General features: G+C 39.5%; 1 protein-coding gene across 4 annotated transcripts in view; it reads right to left on the bottom strand.

Annotated features, from left to right (window-relative positions):
- Nr5a2 (nuclear receptor subfamily 5 group A member 2) overlaps positions 1-21,232 on the bottom strand; it is a 128,366-nt gene that overhangs the window by 31,918 nt on the left and 75,216 nt on the right. For all 4 annotated transcript variants that reach the window (XM_078022543.1, XM_078022545.1, XM_078022546.1 and 1 more), the window contains 2 exons: positions 20,888-21,007; positions 10,988-11,135 (listed from right to left, as the gene is read on the bottom strand). In XM_078022543.1, coding sequence (XP_077878669.1) covers positions 10,988-11,135; positions 20,888-21,007 — 268 coding nt within the window. The remainder of the gene's footprint in view (positions 1-10,987; positions 11,136-20,887; positions 21,008-21,232) is intronic.

Here is a 21,232-nt window from a genome sequence, read left to right as displayed (position 1 = left end):
ATAGATTTTTCCACAAGAAAGAGGAATAAAAAGGTATACATAGATTTTAGCAATATCTAAGAATAACTATTTTTTCTCTTAGGGATAAATAGTGAAAGATAGGATTATTTCAGATGTCCTGTCAATGCTTTTACTTTTATATATACATATAAAACTAAGATGGGATAAAATGATACACAACTATGATGTGGTCATTTTCCCCAGGGATATAGACAGAAATATCCAGATGTGAGCTCTGGCATTATCACACTGACGTTTATTGATGGTACAGAGTTTAATGTACCTATGCAAAGCTGGGAGAGTCTTAATAAGGTAAAAAGCTGGGTGAATTCTACTAAGGTAATGCTACTGTCTTTCAAAACTCAGGGTCACACAATTGAGCACCCACAGTAGAGCCCCAATGTAGTAAATATGTAATGTGTCTTCCAATCTTTTCTGAGAAATCGCTTTCATGCATCACAATGATGAATTTTTTAGATTTAGTTAAAAAGGACAACCAAGAAATAAGAAAGTCTAATTTTTTGACCCCAAATAATGCAAAAACACTATTTCCATAATTACTCTCATCTATATCTGTGCTCCTTTCCTACACAAAGAGTCTAGTAACTTAAGTTCAAATTCAAATTCTGCCTCTATGTGACTGTGTACAAAGTCACTAACTTCTGTTAGCCTCAATTTTGTGATGTAGAAATGAGAGGTGCAGGCGACACTGCAGGTTCTTGACACAGCAGGTTCTCTTCTAGGCTAATGTTCTAGAATTGGGTCTTTCTAGAACTGAGGATGAAGTTGCTGTTCAAAATCTGAGTTTGGAACAGTGCCCTGGCGAGGCTCCAGGAGGTGACCACACACACGGTTTTCCCAACTCTCTTTTCATGCCTCTGATGGCTCTGAGATTTGTGTAACATGGGGATCCACAAGTGGCTTCTCACTGATAAAATATCACTAAAGGGAATACATGTGCATGGAACATACATTGCTTCAGAGGAAAGAAGAAGGAGAAAGGAAGCGGAAAGGTGCACACAATGTTGCTGGTGGCAGGCCGTGCTCTGGACTATTCCCTTGGTGCACAGTGCCTTATTCAGGACACTGCCTGCAGGGTCCAAAGAGCAGTTCTTATCAAACGGAGGAGTTTTTTTCTCTTGGACAGGCTGTGTTACCAATTCCTATGCTGCCCAATACAATGGTTTTGCATAATAGGTGTTCGATATGTTTTGTACAATTGAGTGTTTCAAGATGACTAAAGGCTTCTTACTTTCATATTTGTACTTGTTACCTGCGTTAGATGGTTCTGTTTGGAATTTAACCCTCTTAACCAAACACAGGCAGAAACCAAGATTGGACACGGCAGTTTACAGATGAATTGGGAGGAAGGTTTCTCAAATGACTCAGAGACAGATTTGCTCCATTCTAGAAGAGACCTGAAGCTTTGGGTTAAACAGAGGTCACTGATGTGCAGGACCTGAGCTGGCCATGTCACTAGCCTCTGCTGCACAGCACTAAGATAGGCATTTTGTTCTGAGATGTTAACAGTGCAGTCGGCACGGCTAAAGCAAGGAGAAATGTCAACCAGAGCAAATGACACTCTCACTTCCTTTCCATCCTGGTACTTCTTGACCTGATGGGCCAATATGTCTCTGAAAAATCATCTCACTAAACAGCAGCAGTTAGCAAAGCGACAGTATTAGTATTAATAACTAAAATATAATAAATATTTTTAGACATAAGCTATTCAGAAATATGCTTAAACAAATGCTATTTAGGCAATTATATTCTTGTGCCAGCAGATAACAAATGATAATCACTTCTTCCATGGCTGTAAATACGTATTGATTACGTTCAAACTTAGAACTCCAAAATGAATTATATCTGGTCATTGCTAAACTGCTTTGCTCACCGAAAGAAAAAAGAAATCCACACAACACCTATTATACTGCATTTAATTAAGACAAGCATCAACTTTATGTGCCATTATTTGCTTCTGCCAAATCTCTATGGTGTAAATATTGAACAGAGGCATCTCTTGAATGCTAATCAATCCTCTCTGAATTTCAAATGATTACATCAATTTTAGGGAATGCTTATTTGCCAGCATTGCTCTCAGACCAGCAAGGCATTAGTATAAAGATATGCGTGGTGGCTTGACAAGTGTCAAGTGAGTGTTTTTCTAAATTAGAATATCACAAATGAAAAGGTAAAAACTGAAGCTGCATGCTAATTGTCAGACAAACCCCCAGGATGTTTCTTTTGCTTATCTGACTTCATGAGGAACCACTGAAGCAAAGCTCTGGGGTCAAGATGTGAGGCGAATACACAGTATCACCAGACTCTGTAAGCCATCGGGGCAGTGGGTGTGTGCCTGGTGTGCCTGCATGTGCGCTAAATTTGGAGAAAGGCTGAAACAAAGACAAGGAGAGAAATGAATTACAGTAGATGGGGTAGAGAGAGAAGAAGGAAGGGGAGGGGAGGGAGGATAGGAAAGGTAGCAGAATACAACAGTCACTAATAGGGCATTATGTAAAAATGTGGATGTGTAACCAATGTGATTCTGCAATCTGTATTTGGGGTAAAAATGGGAGTTCATAACCCACTTGAATCTAATGTATGAAATATGATATGTCAAGAGCTTTGTAATGTTTTGAACAACCAATAAAATAAAGAAAAAAACGGGAAGATTGGGGTTTGCTGTTGCAAGACCACCTTTTATCAGGTTCCATGAAACAAGAATTTTTTGACATGTAGATTATCCTGCTTGTCTCAGGATATCGTTAATATTCAGATATAAATTGTGATGCACAAATAGAAGAGCTTACTAGTTTTAAATTCCTCAGAATCTTTGACGGTTTTTCTGGAGCAAGGCAGTCCACCAAAGTGTGAGAACAGAATTCCTCCTTTACTTTAGGCGTGCTGTATTTATAGCAGGTGACAACCTCTTTTAATAACTGGATTTAATGTTGTAAAAAAGCAATTTTCTCTCTGTTTCTGTGACTTTCCTTAGACTCAGAAAGACCTCTAGTTTGATGGGGCAGGGGGAACACCAAAAAATAAACAAACAAACAAACAAAAACAACTCTCACAAACTGAACAAGTTGCAAGACTTATAATAAGTGTGCATTCCTTCTCCAAAGTCACGGCTAGGATATTTCCAGGCCATTGCTGAAGTGCTAAGGAGAGGAGGCCCCTGGACTGCATCCCCACATGCAGTGCCCCCCTGGGGATTACTGCCTAGGAAGGACAGAATGCAAGATTCCAGAGCATGGCCCAGGCCGGAACTACCCCACAAAAGGCCCATCCTTTGCACAAAAGATAGCAGAAAACCCTCCTGATGACCAACACTCTGATGCCTCACTGACATCTGGTCTAGGATTAGGAGATGGAATTACAGTTCAAACGACCAGTTTGGGCTTCAATGTCCTGCTATCAGGGCGTCCTTCTAAGGGGTAGCAAAACACTGAGCAGACTGGATAAGAAGCTGCGCACAGTGAAGTGTTTTCTTCTCATAGGAGAGCATACACCAGCTTGTCTAGTCTAGCTAAAGGTCCTCCCTTAAAGACAAGAATCACAGCAGGCCAGGGGCTCTGCATGGTTTTCCAGGATATGTTAAATAGGAATCTTTTGTATGGTACACTTCATGATTTTGAGGTTTACTATTTCTACAAGTCCCTGTTACCTCTTGTTAATTGAGATGGGGAATCAACAGTTGCTCTATAATTCTTTGCCCATTTACAATGCCTTGACTTTGCAAATGAAGCATGCATATATACATGCCTTTATATATAGTCTTGACAGTGATGGGATTCCTATACATGACAGCTTGTGCTGGAGTCTTCAATCTGCCCAGAGGCCCTGATTGAGGTGGGCACCTGTTGGCATCCTGCTTCACCAACTGCTCTGTGGAAAGTTTCAGCAGTGAACCTTCACTGTGTTCTGCTACTGAAAGCCAAGGGATGAATGGTATAATGTAGTCAAGGAGAGAACAAGTACTAGATTTTTAATTTTAAATGTTAAAGAAGAAAAATTACTAAACAAAACTCAAAGAAGGTAAAAACATTGATCACATCAGAAAATAAAGGGTATTTGAAAACTGACCAGTGCAGATAAGTTTTCTCACCCCAAAGGCTACATCAACCACATTGTTCACCTAGTCAAGATGGTGCAATTTTGTTTACTATTAACCATGTCAACATCATATTACATGAGCAGATTATGATCAAACCCTTTGGGAAATAGAAGGCTCTTATACGTGAGAACAGACTCTACAAATTCACTCACCTCCCAACACCCCATCCTTTCCTAAGGAACTTCATCCACATGAATCTGATAGAGATGTTTAGTTATACTTTTTCTTTCTTTCTTTTTTCCCCCCAACTTTAAGGTTTATTATAGTCATGCCCTCCAAAAGGGAGGATTATAACCAAAAAGCTAACCTTGTTCAAAAAATTTAAATGGATGCTAAAATAGACATAAAAATAATGAGAACTTATGATCATTTTGCTTTCTTAAGGCCTGCTGATTGGTCCAAAGAAATATCAACCCTAAGAGGCAACAATAATAGAAGAAAGAAGTCTTGAGAGACTTTGAGGCAAGAGATTTCAAACAAGCTCGCTGATGTGTGAAATCAAGAATTCACACAGAGATAAAAACAAACAAAAACTATGATATATTTAGAAACCAAGGGAATTCAAAGCTATGTAATTATGCTCAGCCCTCTTATCCAAGGGTAACCCATCTCCAGGGCATGGAGGAACTGCATCTGTATTGAACATTTATATTCTTTTCTCCTGTCATTAGTCCCTAAATGATATAGTATCAAAACTATTTACTTATACTAATAATTGACATTGTGTTAGGTATTTTAAGTAATCTAGGAATTTAAGCATCTTTAGATTTTGGTATGGGGCAGGTAGTACTGACACCAATTCCTGCCCAGGATAGAGAGGATTGGCCCTACTTGTTATGCTTTTACCTAAAAAGTGGTTTTCTTCTTGGTCCACATTCTTCAGGTGATCATCCTGATTTCCTGCATCATTTTGCTGATATAAATGGTGCCTTAGTAAGTATGTAGTATTTTTAAAGTATTGATTGATGAGTTCGATGTCTCTAAAGAGGACACTGTGTAGGAGCAGAGAAATGCTGGGGACACTTGCGGTTGTTGGTTCTAGACCTGACTGAGGCTAAAATGTTGAGTAAAACCATCCTGTTTTGTTTGTTCAGCTACAGAATCAGCGAGAGTCTCATATGTCCCTTCTGTCTGTCAGGGAGAAACTGAATGATTTACTCACATGAAGATATTTTATTGTTAACACTTTTGAAGGACAGGGCACTTCCTTCTATGGCTCATTTGGATATCTGACATTCCCTATGCCACAGTTTCAAATAGGACCTACATGCGAATCATTAGTGATTAATTTCACTTATTGTTTTGTTTGTAAAGGAAAAAAGACTTTCTAATTTCCATTTGCCTTATAATAACCCCCTTTGTAATGTGAACACTTATACTCTTGCTCCCATAAAAAAATGCCAAATCCTTTAATATTTATACATGGGATCTATTTTCGAGTGTTCCTCTCTTGAAATTTTGTTTTATTTTTTTTTACTATTTTTGTGTTTCCCATTATAATTTTTTTTTAACCTGGAAGTTGGGAGGAAAAGCATACATTCATTCACGACTGCAATAAATATTTATTAAAAACCCATACCTGTCAGGTAGTATTCAAGGAGTAAAACATACACTGTGCTCACGGAGCTCGGAGTTTATGAATTTGATAGATAAAAGGCCTGTGCCTCACCACACAGCCCCTCTTTGTTTAGTGCTAGACTTGGGTAGTTAGAAGGAGCCATAACAGACAAGGTAAAAAAAATGTTCTGCTTTGCCCTTCAATACTTCATTTTTTCTCATCCCAAATATGATTTTAAAGGTTTTTCAAAACCTTCTGGTCCATTTTAACTTCTGGTCCACATCAAACTTGTTGATCAAGTCACACAAATACTGCTTATTCTGGGACACTGTAGCAATAGCTCGGATGCCATTTCTATTTAAGATAGGGCCTAACTTCTTCAACATGGAGGTGTTGTGGTCTGAAACTAGCCCAAACCAGACCTGGGGAGGAAGCAAACAGCTCTCAGATGGCGCTTACGTTGCATATTCAGTGATTGGTGCTCTTTGCCTACCCAGTGATTCTCCTGAGAAAGGGCTCAGGCAGCAGGCAGGTGAGGGCATCCAACAGCAGATAGCCTTTCTGCCGGGATCTTCAGAGTGGTTCTCTGAGATGAGCACAAACTGTCTTCCGTGGGACATTGGCTGAGGTCATGTGATGGTACAATCAAAGGCCTCAACTAGATTATCAAAATTTGGCATGAAGCAAAGGACTACCATGATGAACAAAGATACGATTTTCTCCATGAGGTTTACTGGAAACAGGGATCTTGTTAATGCCGTGGAGAAATCGTACACTGGGCCTTGACCACCTTTCCTTAGCAGGAGCTGAAAGTCTCTGGTCTTGCATTTGCTTGCCACAGAAATGCATGCCATACAGAGCTACCTTTCGTCATTAACATTCTTTCTTTCTAAAGTTAGCTTTCCAAAAAGAGCTTATGAATAAACATCTGCTCTCCTAACCTGGAAAAAGCAGAAATGATTTAATTTTGAGAAGACATTTTTTAGAGAGCCCTCTGAAAAAAAAGTTGTGTCAGAGAACTAACCTGCACTTGAGCTGTGACTTTTCGACTAAATTAATCTCCTATTACCAATCACAAATATTTTGGTAAAGGCTTTGCTCTGAGTTTAAATAAGTCTAGTTATTCATGCACCATATCAGTAAATATTTTTTAGGTCCTTCTATGTACCAAGGAACGTTCTAGAAACCTGGTGTACAAGGAAAACATGAAGGACAATTTCTAACCTCAGTGGGACCTCACTCTAAAGCATTGGAGCACAGAAACATTTACAAAGCAGAACAGACTCTTTTAGTAGCAAAGAGACTTGAAGTAAATATTACCCAGTTTTGAAGTTTGGTAAATACCCTCAAAGAGAATAACAGTCTCTGTAATGCTGCTAAACATAAAAAGTGCTTACAAAGTATTGCAAAGAGAATAGTTTCCAACAAATCCAAGGATACTCACTAAGGGGAATAGGATATCATACGTTTCTATTTCTTTCTTTTGCCACCTGGGATACAACAAAAGTCACAATGTTCAGCCACTGAATCTCCAGGCTAGGGGACTCTCTAGGCCAGAGTAACAACTTAGTTGGCAATTCTGGGCACTTATTGCTTTGAGGACCCAAGCTATATTAATATTCCTGATGGGCTTCAACTTGTAATGACATTGTTCAGGATACCACAGGTAAAAACCAAGTGACCGCTTTCCATTTCTGTCCTTGTCTTGGGAAGGTAATATTTCATAGGATTTCTACTCATCTAAAATGCATCCATGATACCAAGGCTCGTGAACGCCTATACTTACTCTGTAGGATTTATTTCTACACTGATGGGTGACAGTCAGTCAATTTACTTTCATCATTCACTTTGACTCCTTGTTAGAGAAGAAGGTGGTAGTATGAACATTAAAACTTTTATTTTGGCTTCTCTTGGGTCATCAATTTTAACTGGCCAACTTAGAATATTTCCTTTTCTGCCAAGTTATCAATGGGTGCAAAATATATTATCTCATAGTTTGGCAACAAAATACGGTAACTTAGAAAGATTTAAGAATGTATTACAGCTATGATCAGCTACTGATTCTTGGGACTAAACACCCAGAAATTCAAGACTCACCCTAGACCTCTTTATTTAAACTCTGTCATGACCTCTGACAACTTATGACTGGTTTATACTCGTTATCTCCTTTCCACCTCCAGGGGGTAAAACCACCTCTTTGCACATGGCTATAAGAAAAGCAAATCAACCCAAACTACCCACCTCACCCCTGTTTTAACAGCTCTGCATTGCTTCCCAGTTGCCTACAGAATAAAAGCCATGACACCTACTTTTGCTGACACTATACCCCAGTGGCTACTTCAATGTCCGGCACATGGATACGGCTCAATGGGAATTTGCTGAATGTGTCTGGAGTCTCCTCTTCTGTGCCAGCCTCTGGCTTACCTCTCTAGCTGCATTTGCTCCTTCCTTATACCATATTCATCTGTTAATTGTTCCCCCAACTCATCTTTTTATAGCACTGGGGACTGAACTCAAGGCCTTGCACACACTAGGTGAGTGCTCTGCCACTGAGCTGCATCCCCAACCCTGTTTAAATTTTGAGATAGGGTCTGACTAAGTTGCCCAGGCAGGCTTAGTCCTGGCTTTACAATTCTCCTGTCTTAGCCTCCCCAGTAGCAGGCATTACAGACATGCCCCACTATGCCTGGCTCGCCCAACTCATGTTCTTCTCTTTCGCCTTCACGTTTTCAAATTGACCGTTTTTTTGGTCTTAGAACTGCACCTACACAGATCACACCCTACCGCCTCTCACCAAATCAATCTGGAAAAGGCTGCTTCAAAATCTGATATATGTAAAACGTTGTTTTATTCAGCCATAAAGAAGGACGAAATTATGTCATTTGCAGAAAAATGGGTGGGAGAGAACATTAAGTGGTATAACACACAAACTTATAATGTCAAGCAAGGTTTTTCCTCCTTATAAGTGCAAGCTAGAAAGGACAAACAAAACCAAAAGTGGGTGGGGGGTATCTCAGGAAAATCAAAGGTTGATCAGTAGAGAAAAAGGACCAGGGAGAGGGGGAGGGAAGGGAAAGGGAAAATACTGGGGAGTGATATTGGCCAACATCATGTGTAATAACGGATCCCACCATTATGTACGACTATAATGCACCAATAAAGAAATGGCGAAGAAATGGCTATTTCATCTCTGACATGAGAATACTGCTGTAGCCCTCTTTCTACAATGTCTCTGGCCTCTAATCATTCCCCCAAATCCTCATTTTTCTTCAGCAGGAAGGAAGCTCAAGGTTGAGCTGGGACCAGAACTTACCTGGCTTCAGGCTTAGGGGGCTCACGACTCATAAGGGTCTGGGTCAGCAGATACCTGGCTTGGACTTGGACTGGGCTTTCACCTGTGACCCTATATGATTTCATTCTCAATCACAGGTAGAATAGGTGTCTGGAGGCAGGCCTGGGAATCTAAAGGCTGATTATCTATATAAGTCAATAAAGTTGAAATAAAGGTTTTCCACTCATAAATTAAAAGCCACCTGTATTTTACAATGAGTTCCACTTTTCCTCTTTCTTTAAAAATGAATTCTTGACCCAAACTCAATTTACCTTGACCTGAAACCCATGCCATCCTGTCTTCCTTACACAAATCACTAGGGTTTTAGCACACTTTAGGTGGTGCCTCCCTGGTGTCCTACACCTGCCCCGTGTAACAGCATGCTCAAACAAGGAAGGAGGATGTGATGAGGTTCAAGAAGATAATTTGTAAGGGACGCAGGTTGAGAGCCATTTAGACCCATTCCCTATTGACAGACAGAGAATATAATAATTTTGAAAAATGATTAAGGCAAGATAAATGGGGTGAGAATAAAAGGTTCATGTGCACATCATCAAATGTAATGCAGTTCCCCCACTAATTTTAAATACCACGGAGGTGAGAGGACTCTTTCTAAATATTTTATCACTGAGACACCATAAGATTTCTTACTCAAGTGTTACCCCAGTTTCTGTTTAATGACTGATCAAATGTACTAGTTGACAAGACTGAGATCTGGTCATAAAACTGAATAACATGGGAGATGACAGCAAGCAGACTCATGTTCTCCTCCTGACTCTCTAAAAACTGCTCTGGGGTGACAGATGCAAACTTCCTTGACTGGAATGTTCCTCTTTATTGTGGTTAATAAAGAAACCACACAGGGTCCAGCCTGGGCATTATAAACCTTTGAATACGACATCTATAAAATTCTGTTGTCTTTTTAAATTTTCAATAACATTTCTATACGCTATATTTATCGCACTTTCCCAAATGTGAAAATGCTCTTTGTAGTTTAAGTGCAGACTACATGTGAAAAATTAACTCTGGTTCCACTACTTCCAACTCTTCCTTTATTAGCAACAGTTGTGCGATGCTGTCAAGAGGCATTTTAAGGCTAAAGTGCCCAATTTGGAGAGCAGACACATCTGTTTTACTTCGCAGTGTGTTTTATTGTTCTATTTCTTGGGATATGAATTCACAACTATCTTATAACTGAAGACTAAAGAAAAAACACATGTTGGTAAATCTGATTTCGGCATTTTTTTTTTCTTTTTATTGGAGGGAAGTTGCCTCCCTCAGCCGTCTGTCAGGGAAGAATAAATGGACTTGGCAAAAAGTTTATTTAAGTTGGCTTTATTAAGCCAACAAAATACAGAAATCAAGTAAGGGACAGGCAGAAAAATCTGTTCCTTTGAAGTCAATAAAAATCCATCTCCTTAATCCTTTTTTTATTCCAAGCAGTGGTGATTTTTCTCAACTGGCTCACTGAGAACCTTGATTTAGCTAATCTGTCTTGCTTAGTTATCTTTCTTCTCTAAAGCTTTCTAAAGAAGCATCTTTCCCCTTGACAACTGTCATCCTTTATGCTTGCATAGTGCAGCATCTGGTTATAAACATGCTCTCGTTAATCCTGATAGAGATTTTAAAAAACAGGCTTTTAATTACTATCCACATGTTAGAAGAATAAAAGAAGCAATAGGTAGCCGAGCCAAAAGGAAAGGCACATGGATTGCTCAACGGCAGGAAGATGGCAAAAATCTGAGACCACACATCTTTGACTTCTGTTGTGGCTTTTGACTAGCATCTCTGCTCCTCTCAGTAAAGGGGGAGGAATTAAGTAGAAATATATATTTTTGTGGCTATGTATATATATTCACGTGGGAAGATTTCATGATTTGAATGGAAAGGTATCATCTTAGTGTTAGAGAAAGATATTGACTTGGCCTTGGGCAACATTGAGTCATATTTGGTGGTTTAGCATGAGAAAAGGATTGCTTACCCAAACTAAAGAGCACCAAGAATTTCAGACACACGAACTCTCGCTGATCAAACTGTAGGGAGCGAAGTTTTGCCACTAGCTCCTGTGCGTGACTCATGAGGTTGTTGAGGGTGGCCCCGGCTTGTGACACGATTATAGAATAGTCCACCTGCAACACAGTTTTCACGAACGTTAGGATCAGAAACACACATTTCACTTGAGATTCTTAAGCATCGTGGGTAAAATCAGACTGCAACACACACTTATACCAGAGAGGGCTTTCCCCTTGAAGGTAGCTTGAGACACGGCCTATTATCATAAAATGAATCGCCATTAATCTGTTACATCTAATCGCGCTGATGAGCTTTGTAGGAAACAGGTTTTGACAGCCTGCATTTTACAAGTGTACATGCCTTCTTTCTCTTAGGAAGTTATATTGTCATAGAAAATATTTAAACTCAAGTTGAAAGAAAAAAATATACTGCATATACAGCATTCTACCTGTACACCATGACAATGACCAGTACACGAAGAAAATACAGGCTGAGTCACATTCTCTCTGTATTTTGAGATCACATTTGAACATAATCCTAGTTCAAGATTATATACTTGTGGATAACAAAATAATAATAATAATAATAATGATAGTAATAATAATAATAAAATCACATTTAAAGTATTCCAGCATGCTGCTTCCTTAAAAGCTATGACATAAACCTGCTAGTTTCAGGTGATCACATTAGATGCCGTCAAATGAATACATCTCTCTCTCTAAAGACAGCAGTGACCTTATTTGCAAGAATAATTCCCTCGTCTGGAAGAACAAAACAGAAATAGCATATTCCTGGTTTCGTTAAAAAGAAAAGCATGGCAAGGCACCGATCTTAGATTATTCATGGGGACATGCGAAGCTCCATTTATAATAAGTTAAGATGTCGGGATGGCTGTCAGTGGAAGTACTAGCTGTGCTGCTTCCTTTACAGCATAATGGGAAAGCCCAGTTGGTACCTGCAGCTCCAGTCCTTGTTTTCCTGAAGAGCTCTCAGGCAACCAAATACTCTTTTAGGTGCATTTAATATTTGCAGCAGCAGCAAATTTGTCTGGGAGGCAAGTCCTCATCTGCCACTCACCCAGAGCAGACTGTATTAAATTTTTATATTTATTGACATTTCATTACCATAATTGACTGCACTTGCTTCTCTAGGAGAAGGCACGGGGCTGCCTCCTAAGCAGGAGAACTAGTCCCTTGAGTAGAATTTGCAATTAAAAACAAGGCAGAATGGATTTTTTTTTTATTGTGTAAATATGATGAGTTGAATTTTCAGGTTTAACTAGAGAATACTAGGTGTACAGAAACCTTTTTCAAGAGTGAGAAAAATTATGAGTCAGTGGAAAGATGACCCCCAAAGGTGTCAATCAGTTTATAGATAGTCAACTATGCATGAAAAAGCCACAGTTAAAGTGTGGAATCTCCTGCATCAACCAAACTGTCCTCCTGCTGTATCCATCCGTGGGCGGGCATCTGTCCTAAGTACTCCAAATGTGGGAAAGACAAGTTCAGTACCAGGGCTGGAAGACAGGACAAGCTGTCGAACTCTATAGACCACAGTGGGAACATTTTCCTAGCGTGCAAAGTGATGATGCCTGACAATTATTTGGTTAGGTAATAATATAGGCTGAGTATCCCTCGTCCAAAAATCTAAAGTCTGAAATGCTCCAAAATCTGAAACCCTTTGAATTCCAAGAGACGCCATTAGTGGAAAGTGTACGTGATGAGTTGCAGCCAAACCACAAAGTCACTAAAAATACTGTATAAAATAACCTTCAGGCTATGTATGTATGAAACCAATGAATTTCCTGTTTAGATGGGGTCCTAGCCCCAAGATATCTCATTAAGGATATGCAAATATACCAAAATCTTAAAAAAAAAAAAATCTGAAATCTAAATGACTCCTGTTTCCAAGCATTTCAGATAAAGGACACTTAACCCGTAATAGGACTTCCACAGAGACAACTGGGCTAGATGAATCAACAGCAGGTGGAAGGCCATGAGGTGAGAGGTAGAAGAAACCTGAGACAAGACGCTACCTGGGTCAATGCTGCCCTCTGAAAACAGAGGGCTTGGGCCAATCCGACGACATCTCCATCCCTTACTCTCCTCATCTTCAACCAAGGCCATTAAGAGAGATGCTGATAAGGTGCCTCTCACTTTTATGATTAGTAAGAAATCATCATAGTTGGAATAATAGTACCAATTTAGGCAAAGAACTAACTGAATGCTCTGTGACAGTAGCAGAATACATACAAAGTACTGTGTGTGTGTGTGTGTGTGTGTGTGTGTGTGTGTGTGTGTGGTGTTGTTTCGTCAATGCTAGGGATTGAACCCAGGGTGTCCTACTAACCATCTACATCCTCAGCCCTTTTTGCTTTGAAGGTCTTGGTATGTTGCCCGGGCTGGCCTCCAATTTATGATCCTCCTCCCTCAGCCTCAAGCATAGCTGGGATTATGGCATGTGTCAATATGCCTGGTCAGAGTATATTTTAATAGAAATCATTATTTAAGCCCTAAACCAGGAAGACCATGTTAAATAAAGTACAAATATGTAATATGAATTAATTTTTATTGAGATGTGATTAATTCTGGGCCTAGTGGCACATGCCTGTAATCCCAGTTACTTGGGAGGCTGAGGTGGGAGTATCAAAATTCAAGGCCAGCATGGGTAACATGGTGGGACCCTATAGGGGGGGAAAAAGATGGATTGATGAGATTTTTGACGCATGTACAGTTCCAGCAGATCTGTAATAATTAAATTCAAATACTAGAAATTCATACTTGAAAATATATTATAACTGAAAGGAATCTAAATTGTTTCTTGGGATTATATATTTAGTGAGAGACCTCTACTGAGAGGGACCTCAGGAAATCAATTGGCATACCAACAACTTTATTGCCCTACATTTATTTACATGCTAATTTGAAAGCTCAAACATACTTATTAAATGAGGGCTCCAATAACACTTCTTTCAAGGATAATTTATCAAATTGCACAGTTCTGAAGGAGGATGGGTGATTTATCCCCGAAACGGCACAGAGATCTGCAACTTCCTTATATTTTATTACAAACATAATTATATTTTCATTGTTGAATGCAGAGTTTGTGCTCATTTCACGAGCAGCTGGCCTTGTCTTTTATGTACTTAGTAAAATTAATTTATTGCTCTCTTACATGTAATCTTTGTGCCATTAAATTCAAGGGAGATATTGAAAAAATACTCTAAACCGATGCCCCTGTTGAATAAAATTTCATTTATCATGAAGATAGAAACAGTTTTAGCGAAATTGCTTTTAGTTCTAACCTCCAAAATTGTGATGACTTGAATGTTGTCCGATGCCTGTCATTTTAATATGATACACAACAGTCAAAGATAGTAACAGTAGACATTTCCCTTAGGATGAGGTTACAGTGGCTGTTAATTAGTTACAATATGCAAATACTCAAATCTGACCCCATGTTGAACGATTCTATTTTATGTTACATATATACGGATTACGTGTGTGTTTTAAAAATACTGAATAGGAAGGAATTCATCTCATAAAATGCTAATGCTATGTATTGGTTGTTGATTTGACAGTGCCAATTATTACTGGCGATCATTGCTTCCTTTTTGTCTAATAAAGTTAAATACATGCGTGATTAAAAGATGCAATTAAAATATAGTAGCAAACTTTAAGGTTAAGTAAAAAGCTTAGTGGGAAACACGAATACTGAGTTCAGCACCAGGTGTTATGTCCTGGACCCTCTCTGAGGTGCTATTTCAGTTACTCCAGTTCTGAATACACACAAGAGACCTGGATTCTGCCAACAATCGACAAGAAAACTCACTAGTCACCAGGCTTAAGAGGAAAGTTGTGCTCCTTTTTCTAATTTGCCTCTTTCTTCAGGTTCCAAGCTGCAGTTCCTCCTGAGAATCCCTCGCTGCCCTCCTTCTGTCCTTCTGTCTTTCCTTCCCATCAGGGTTCTGGGGATTAAACTCAGGGCCTTACTCCTGCTAGCCAAGCCCTCTACCATGGAGGTACATCTCCATTCCCCTCCACTCCTCTGCTGTGGTAGGTTCCCCACATTATTTTTTCAGCAGGGAAAAGCCAAAAGATTGGGCTGTGGAGCACCTGGAGACTTGCATCTCTCAGTCTGTCTAGGAGTGTTGCTCTAAAGCCATGTACAGACATCACATACAAGCTTCAAGGTGACATGAAATTGCTGTTTGGAATTTTCTTTGTGGCAAGACTTTTGGCTGTGATCTCGTGGACTGAGGCGTGTATAATATTACTATTTACTAATCTTAAAACACTCAAAATAAACATTTTCAATTGTTCCAGAAGTAATCATTACAAGAAAACTGGGAAAAAAATTGAAAGAAAAAAGGAGAAAAATTCCATATGCAAACCTAAAAATTGATAATGAGTGATTTGGGTGTACTCTCTCCTGGGTGAGGCTGGAAAAGGTTGTACGAGTTTAGTTAAAGTTTTATCCAGCAATTCGTTGTCTCTCCTTTATTTGTGGGGACAGTATAATCTCACAGCCTGGTGTTAGGGGCAAGGCGCTTCCTTATAGAAGCTGAATCATCCGGACAACTTTGAATGGCTGGCTGGTTCCCTGCGTACTTCCTCCTCTGAAATTCAATGCACCTTATCTGAGTCCATGTCATGGGGCTTACCTGTGAAAGTGCACAGTGCCAGGCCCTAGGCAAAGGGCAGTCCCTGTAGTCATTAATTAGATAGAGGGATCACATTTCTTATCACTTTTGACTCTAGGGCTGTGTTGAATTTTTCTCCACTCACAAAAGATGTGACTTCCCTTTGTCTATCAGACTACTAGAAATATTTTTAATTAAAAAATTCCTTCCTCACCTGTTACATGGGTGTTAGCTAAGTTGCTGGTAGGGGAATTTTGCATGCTTTATGGGCATAAGGCCATTCTGTGCACCCCCCCCCCCTTCCTGCAGTGATATCAGTGTCATGGCCTTGATGCAATACATCATGGGCACAGACTTCTACATTATTTTAAAGTTCACACTCCACACAAATATGTGCTACTAGGTCAATGTGTCTCCATGGTGGATTATTTTAATTCATTTTAGAAAGTAAGGAAAGCTCTTATTACACACACACATACAGTTTTCAAACACTGAATGAGAACTCTAACAAAAATGATGATTTTAGGGCAGTGGCATTAGGAATAATATTTTTGCCTGGCATAGTGGCACACACCTATAATCCCAGCAGTTCAGGAGGCTGAGGCAGGAGGATACAGTATTCAAAGTCAGCCTCCACCACTTAGTGAGGCCCTATGCAACTCAGCGAGAGCCTGTCTCTAGATAAAATACAAAAAAAATAGGGCTGGCATGTGGTTCAGTGGTTAAGTGTCCCTGGGTTCAATCCCCAGTACCAAAAAAAGAAAAAAAAATTTTTTTTTCTTCATGCTGAAATAATTTCATAGTAAGTAGTAATCACATTAAAGTTACTTCTGGATAATTTAAATTTACTATATTACAATGTGTTTGAATCACCACCCTCCAAAATAAAGAACACAAATGTTTGTGTATTTAGCTTCTATAAAAGGGAGATGAATTTGTTTTGCTTGGAAGTGCCACTGATGACTCTCGGCGTATAAAGCCTGCTATGCATGAAAGTTATTCACAAAGACCAAATTAAACGCCCGTGGTGAAAGCAAGCTCTGTAGCATCTGGGAATGACCCAAAGAAGTGGGCTGGGGGCTGGGGTTGTGGCTCAGTAGTAGAGCACTTGCCTAGCATGTGTGAGGTGCTGGGTTTGATTCTTAGCATCACATATAAATAAGTGAATAAAATAAAGGTCCATCAACAACGAATTGAAAAAAAAAATATATATATATATAGGATGATGTGTTGGTTAGGAATACAAATTCTAAGCCAGGCACAGTGATGTGCATCTGTAGTCACAGCTACTGGGGAGACTGAGGCAGGAGGATGACTTCATCTGGGGAGTTTGAGGACATCCAAGGCAACATGGTGAGATTGCCACCTTGAAAACAATAACAACCCCAAACCATACAAAAACTGTGGCACTAGCCTGCCTGGATCTGAATCTCTATTCTCCCTCTTATGATTTGTGTTTTGACCTTGAATCAACTACTTCACCTCCCTTGGCCTCAATTCTTTAACTGCAAAAAAGGGGATGATAATATTTTATTCTTGCAATTATTGTGTTCATAAATATCAGCCTCATGTCTGCCTAGTGTTTTAGTTTTCTTCTTTCCGGGAGGCTTGTGGGGGGAGGATCAAACTCAGGGGCCCCTGCATGCTGGGTAGGGGCTCTAACTGCCGAGCCCCACCCCCAACCCTCACACTAGTTTTGATAATTTAAAGTTTTTATGTCAGCACTTTACAGAACTATTTCCGGTGATTCCTAGTGCAGTTCTCTCATGGAGATACCATTATAATCCTGACTGGACAAGAGACAACAATGAAGCTTGAATAAGTAAAGGCGTTTGCTCAACAGGACAGAGCTAGTAAGTTCTGGACAGGAGACATAAACACGAGTTGTTCTGCCTTCATCCCAGGCTGCATATGCGTATTCTGCACACATGTGTGCATGCAAATGCACGCACACATTTAAAAAATATTTGTTTTAGTTATAGGTGGATACAATATCTTTATTTTGTTTTTATGTGGTGCTGAGGATCAAATCCAGTGAATCACGCATGCTAGGTGAGCACTCTACTTCTGAGCCACAACCCGAGCCCTGCCCCCCCACACTTTTTTAATACCCCAAAAGCACTCTGCAATAAATATACACTATAGTGTATACAAACTCAATGGTGTATGTGGTTCTCTATTTCCTTCCTTCAGTTTCTTCCATGTTTTTTGAAATACTTTTTTTTTCTCCAGAATATCACTTTACTCTGACACTTATTATACTCCTTTCCTTCCTTCCATCATTGTATAAACCATCTTCTTAAAATTGGTACACATAAGATATTTTATTTTTACAGTTATTGGTGCTATTCTAACAAAAATCTAGCTTCCCTTCTCTTGCCATTAGGAAATATATACCATTTTAAGAAAATTGAACTTGGAATTTCACCTATCTCTCTGGGCCAAAGGGTAGGAAGTGGTCTATCATAGTGAAAAGGAGATTTATTGTTGGGAAAGAATTGTGGGTGTCTCTGATCCATGAGAACTAGTTGGAAGACAGGGGACAAGAGAAATTAGAAATGTAGAAATGGGGAGGGTGAATACTCTGGGTCTTGAGTCCTACTTGTTTTATTTAAGCATTCAGGTTAGAGATGGGATAGTCCTCATTTAGTGAAATTAGTTCATATTTATCATGTACTTACCATATTTGATATTATAGGAGGAACTATGGGGATATAAAATAAATATGTGTTTGTCACTCTGAATTCAAATCTCTTTCTCAGGACTGAAGATGTAGCTTAGTGGTAGTTTAAGTTTATCATGCATGAGGCCCTAGGTTCCATCCTTACCACTAAAAAAAGGGGGAAAAAATTGAGGCTTTCTTCTCATTCTGTTAAATGAGGTATGTGCTCTAGAAAAGTCTTCCTTGGTAGCACTGTGGCTTTCTACTCTATCACTGAAGGAATCCCAGACATGTTCTAAATGCCTTTTCCAGTCTATTCCATGACAGAAGAGAAGATATTTTTTTCCAATAACCATCAACGAGACTGTGTGATTATAATGAAGCAGCATTAGGCTATTCACCTAGACTGGAGGAAAAAGCACAGGGGGAGAACTTCGATAGACTCTGACATGTTTCAAACAGGGCAGCAGAAAAATATGGGCTGCAGGGAAAGGTGCAAGGGAGACTGTTTTTTAGCTAAGGGAGACCCTTCCTCCAGATCTATTGCCACATACAAGGCATAAATAACAGACTACAGACTATAGACTCTGATTTTATTTATCCCTTGATTTTTCTGGGTGTTGAAAATCCGAAAGGCAAGACATGTACTTTCTCTACTTTTTAAATGGTAATTACCTTTACCAGGGGCAGCACTTAAGGCAGAATGAAATGTGAAATAAGGAATATTTCTAAAGAGCAGGGATGAAACCCATTTCATTTCTTGAAACTCTGAAGGAAATGAAATCGAATTACATTTTGTGAGCCGAGTCTTGTCCTTCTAATGCAGCTCCCAGTTGGTCAGGAGGTGGGAGGCACACCTTGTGTTTAGACTCTGAAAACGGGTACGTTTCCTTCAAAGACTTGGATCACGAGACACAAGTGCTAAACAAAAACACCCAAAAGCACAGGGAGTCAGAGCATTTTCCTCTCTGGAAAGCTTTTCTCTTGGGAGGCACAGAAAGTGGGGACCCAATAGCTAGGGAGCTGGTTGAATTGATCCAACTGGCAAAAACTGAAGTAGTGCATGATGCCTTTAATTTGATTGGGAACATGTGATTTATTAATAATACAGCAAATGGTGTGGAGACAGCCTTTCATTTTCAGATATGCACTGCTGTGGTTTCACAGCACATAAACATTTATGGGGATGTAAAAGATCACGGTGCCTGAGTATTGAAGTCACCATGGCTGAAAGATGGGCTGCTGTCCTGCCTAGGTATATCTACAGGCTGGAGGAACCAGGGTTCCGTGGACTTATTTTATTGATCCATCAGTTTCTAAGTGGAAGGTAAGACACTGGAGGGACTTGCCCATATCCTATCAAGTTGGAATTAGGTCCACTAAGGCCGTTTCTCTTTCCCCAGATATCTACAAGCCCCTCTCTCTTCCTTTAAGTGTTCCCTCAAATGTCACCTTCTCAATAAGGTTGAAACAATCGTTCTGTTTAGCATCACAACCCATGGCATGGATGCTTGTTCATTCCACCTTACCTACTGGCTTCTTCTTCTTCTTCTTTTATTTATTTATTTATTTATTTATTTATTTATTTGGTGGGGATAGGGGATCTTTACTTTGATAACACTTTCAACTCTAACATTCCCGATTTATCGTGATTATTTATTGTTAATTATTAGCTTCTCCCTGCTTTGGCATAAAATTCCACAAGGACAGGAAACAGGTCAAAGCCTCAAAATAGTGACTAGAACTAAGTAGGATGTTCAATAAGTACTCTTTCTTTTTATTTTATTTGCAATTCTGGGGATGGAACCTGGGCCTTGGGTATACTAGGCAAGTGCTCTTCCATTGAGCGACACCAGTAGCCCTTATTTATTTATTTATTTATTTGACAGGGTCTCAAAAATTGCCAAGACTGGCCTGGACCCTTAAATTCTCCTGCCTCAGCCTCCTGAGTAGCTGGGATTACAGGAGTGTGTCATTGCACAGGGCTCAATATTTCCTTCTTGCTTGAAAAAATAGCTATTCAGAATAGGGTAAAAAGCCTGATGGTTATGTTTTCCTTTCTATTGTTCTTGGACATCTGGCTCCTGAAAGCTGGAACTCCTGTCCCTTTCCCATGCTGGCCTTTATGTCAAATATTTCAACTATATGTGACGTTTGAATCAGCCTCTTCCAACAAAGGTAAGGATCCTACAATGTATAAGGTTTTTAAATAACACACAAGTATAGTAGGCTAATGTAGAAGCTCGAGGAAAAAACAAAACAAAACAGTACTAATCACCGAGTTTGATTGAGCAATTGTTCTGACCCTTGGAAGCAGAACTTTCCATCCCTGCAGACTAGAAGCAGCAGAATGCTTATGATTATGTTTGCTTTTACAAGTTTATCTGTAATCATCAGAGCAGGAACTGAGTGCACCAAGTCATCTTTTCTAAATTATTGGCAGCCAATCTCTCCCTTTCAAAGCACAAGAGTGCTTCTGATCTAGTTAAATTCCTGCCATGCTGAACATGCTTAATAAAAAGATGCGCTTTATTTTTATTTTATTTTTTGGTCTCTACACTCACTTGTTGCCCAGTAACCAGGAAAATGGATCCTTCCTTTCCATGTACCACTTGTCGGTAAATGTGGTCGAGGATTAAGAGCTCACTCCAGCAATTCTGAAGCAGCTTCATTTGGTCATCAACCTGTAATAGAAAAAAAGGGGGGAGGGCAGTTATTTACTACCTTTGTGTTTTCGCATAAATTTTTCACATAAGAGAACAACTATAAGCAAAGAAATCTCCACCAGTCGTCACTAAGGTACTGATGCTCAGAATTTACATCACTCCTCCTGAAAATGCTTATTTTTGTTTAGACAAATACTTGATGGGAAACGTAAATACTCATTCCAAGTACTTGTGATCAATGAG

Source organism: Ictidomys tridecemlineatus, chromosome 10, assembly GCF_052094955.1.
Source record: "Ictidomys tridecemlineatus isolate mIctTri1 chromosome 10, mIctTri1.hap1, whole genome shotgun sequence".
In the NCBI taxonomy this organism is placed as follows: Eukaryota; Metazoa; Chordata; class Mammalia; order Rodentia; family Sciuridae; genus Ictidomys; species Ictidomys tridecemlineatus.
Note: the sequence above shows the minus strand (reverse complement) of the source record. Positions and strands in the feature narration are given on the sequence as shown.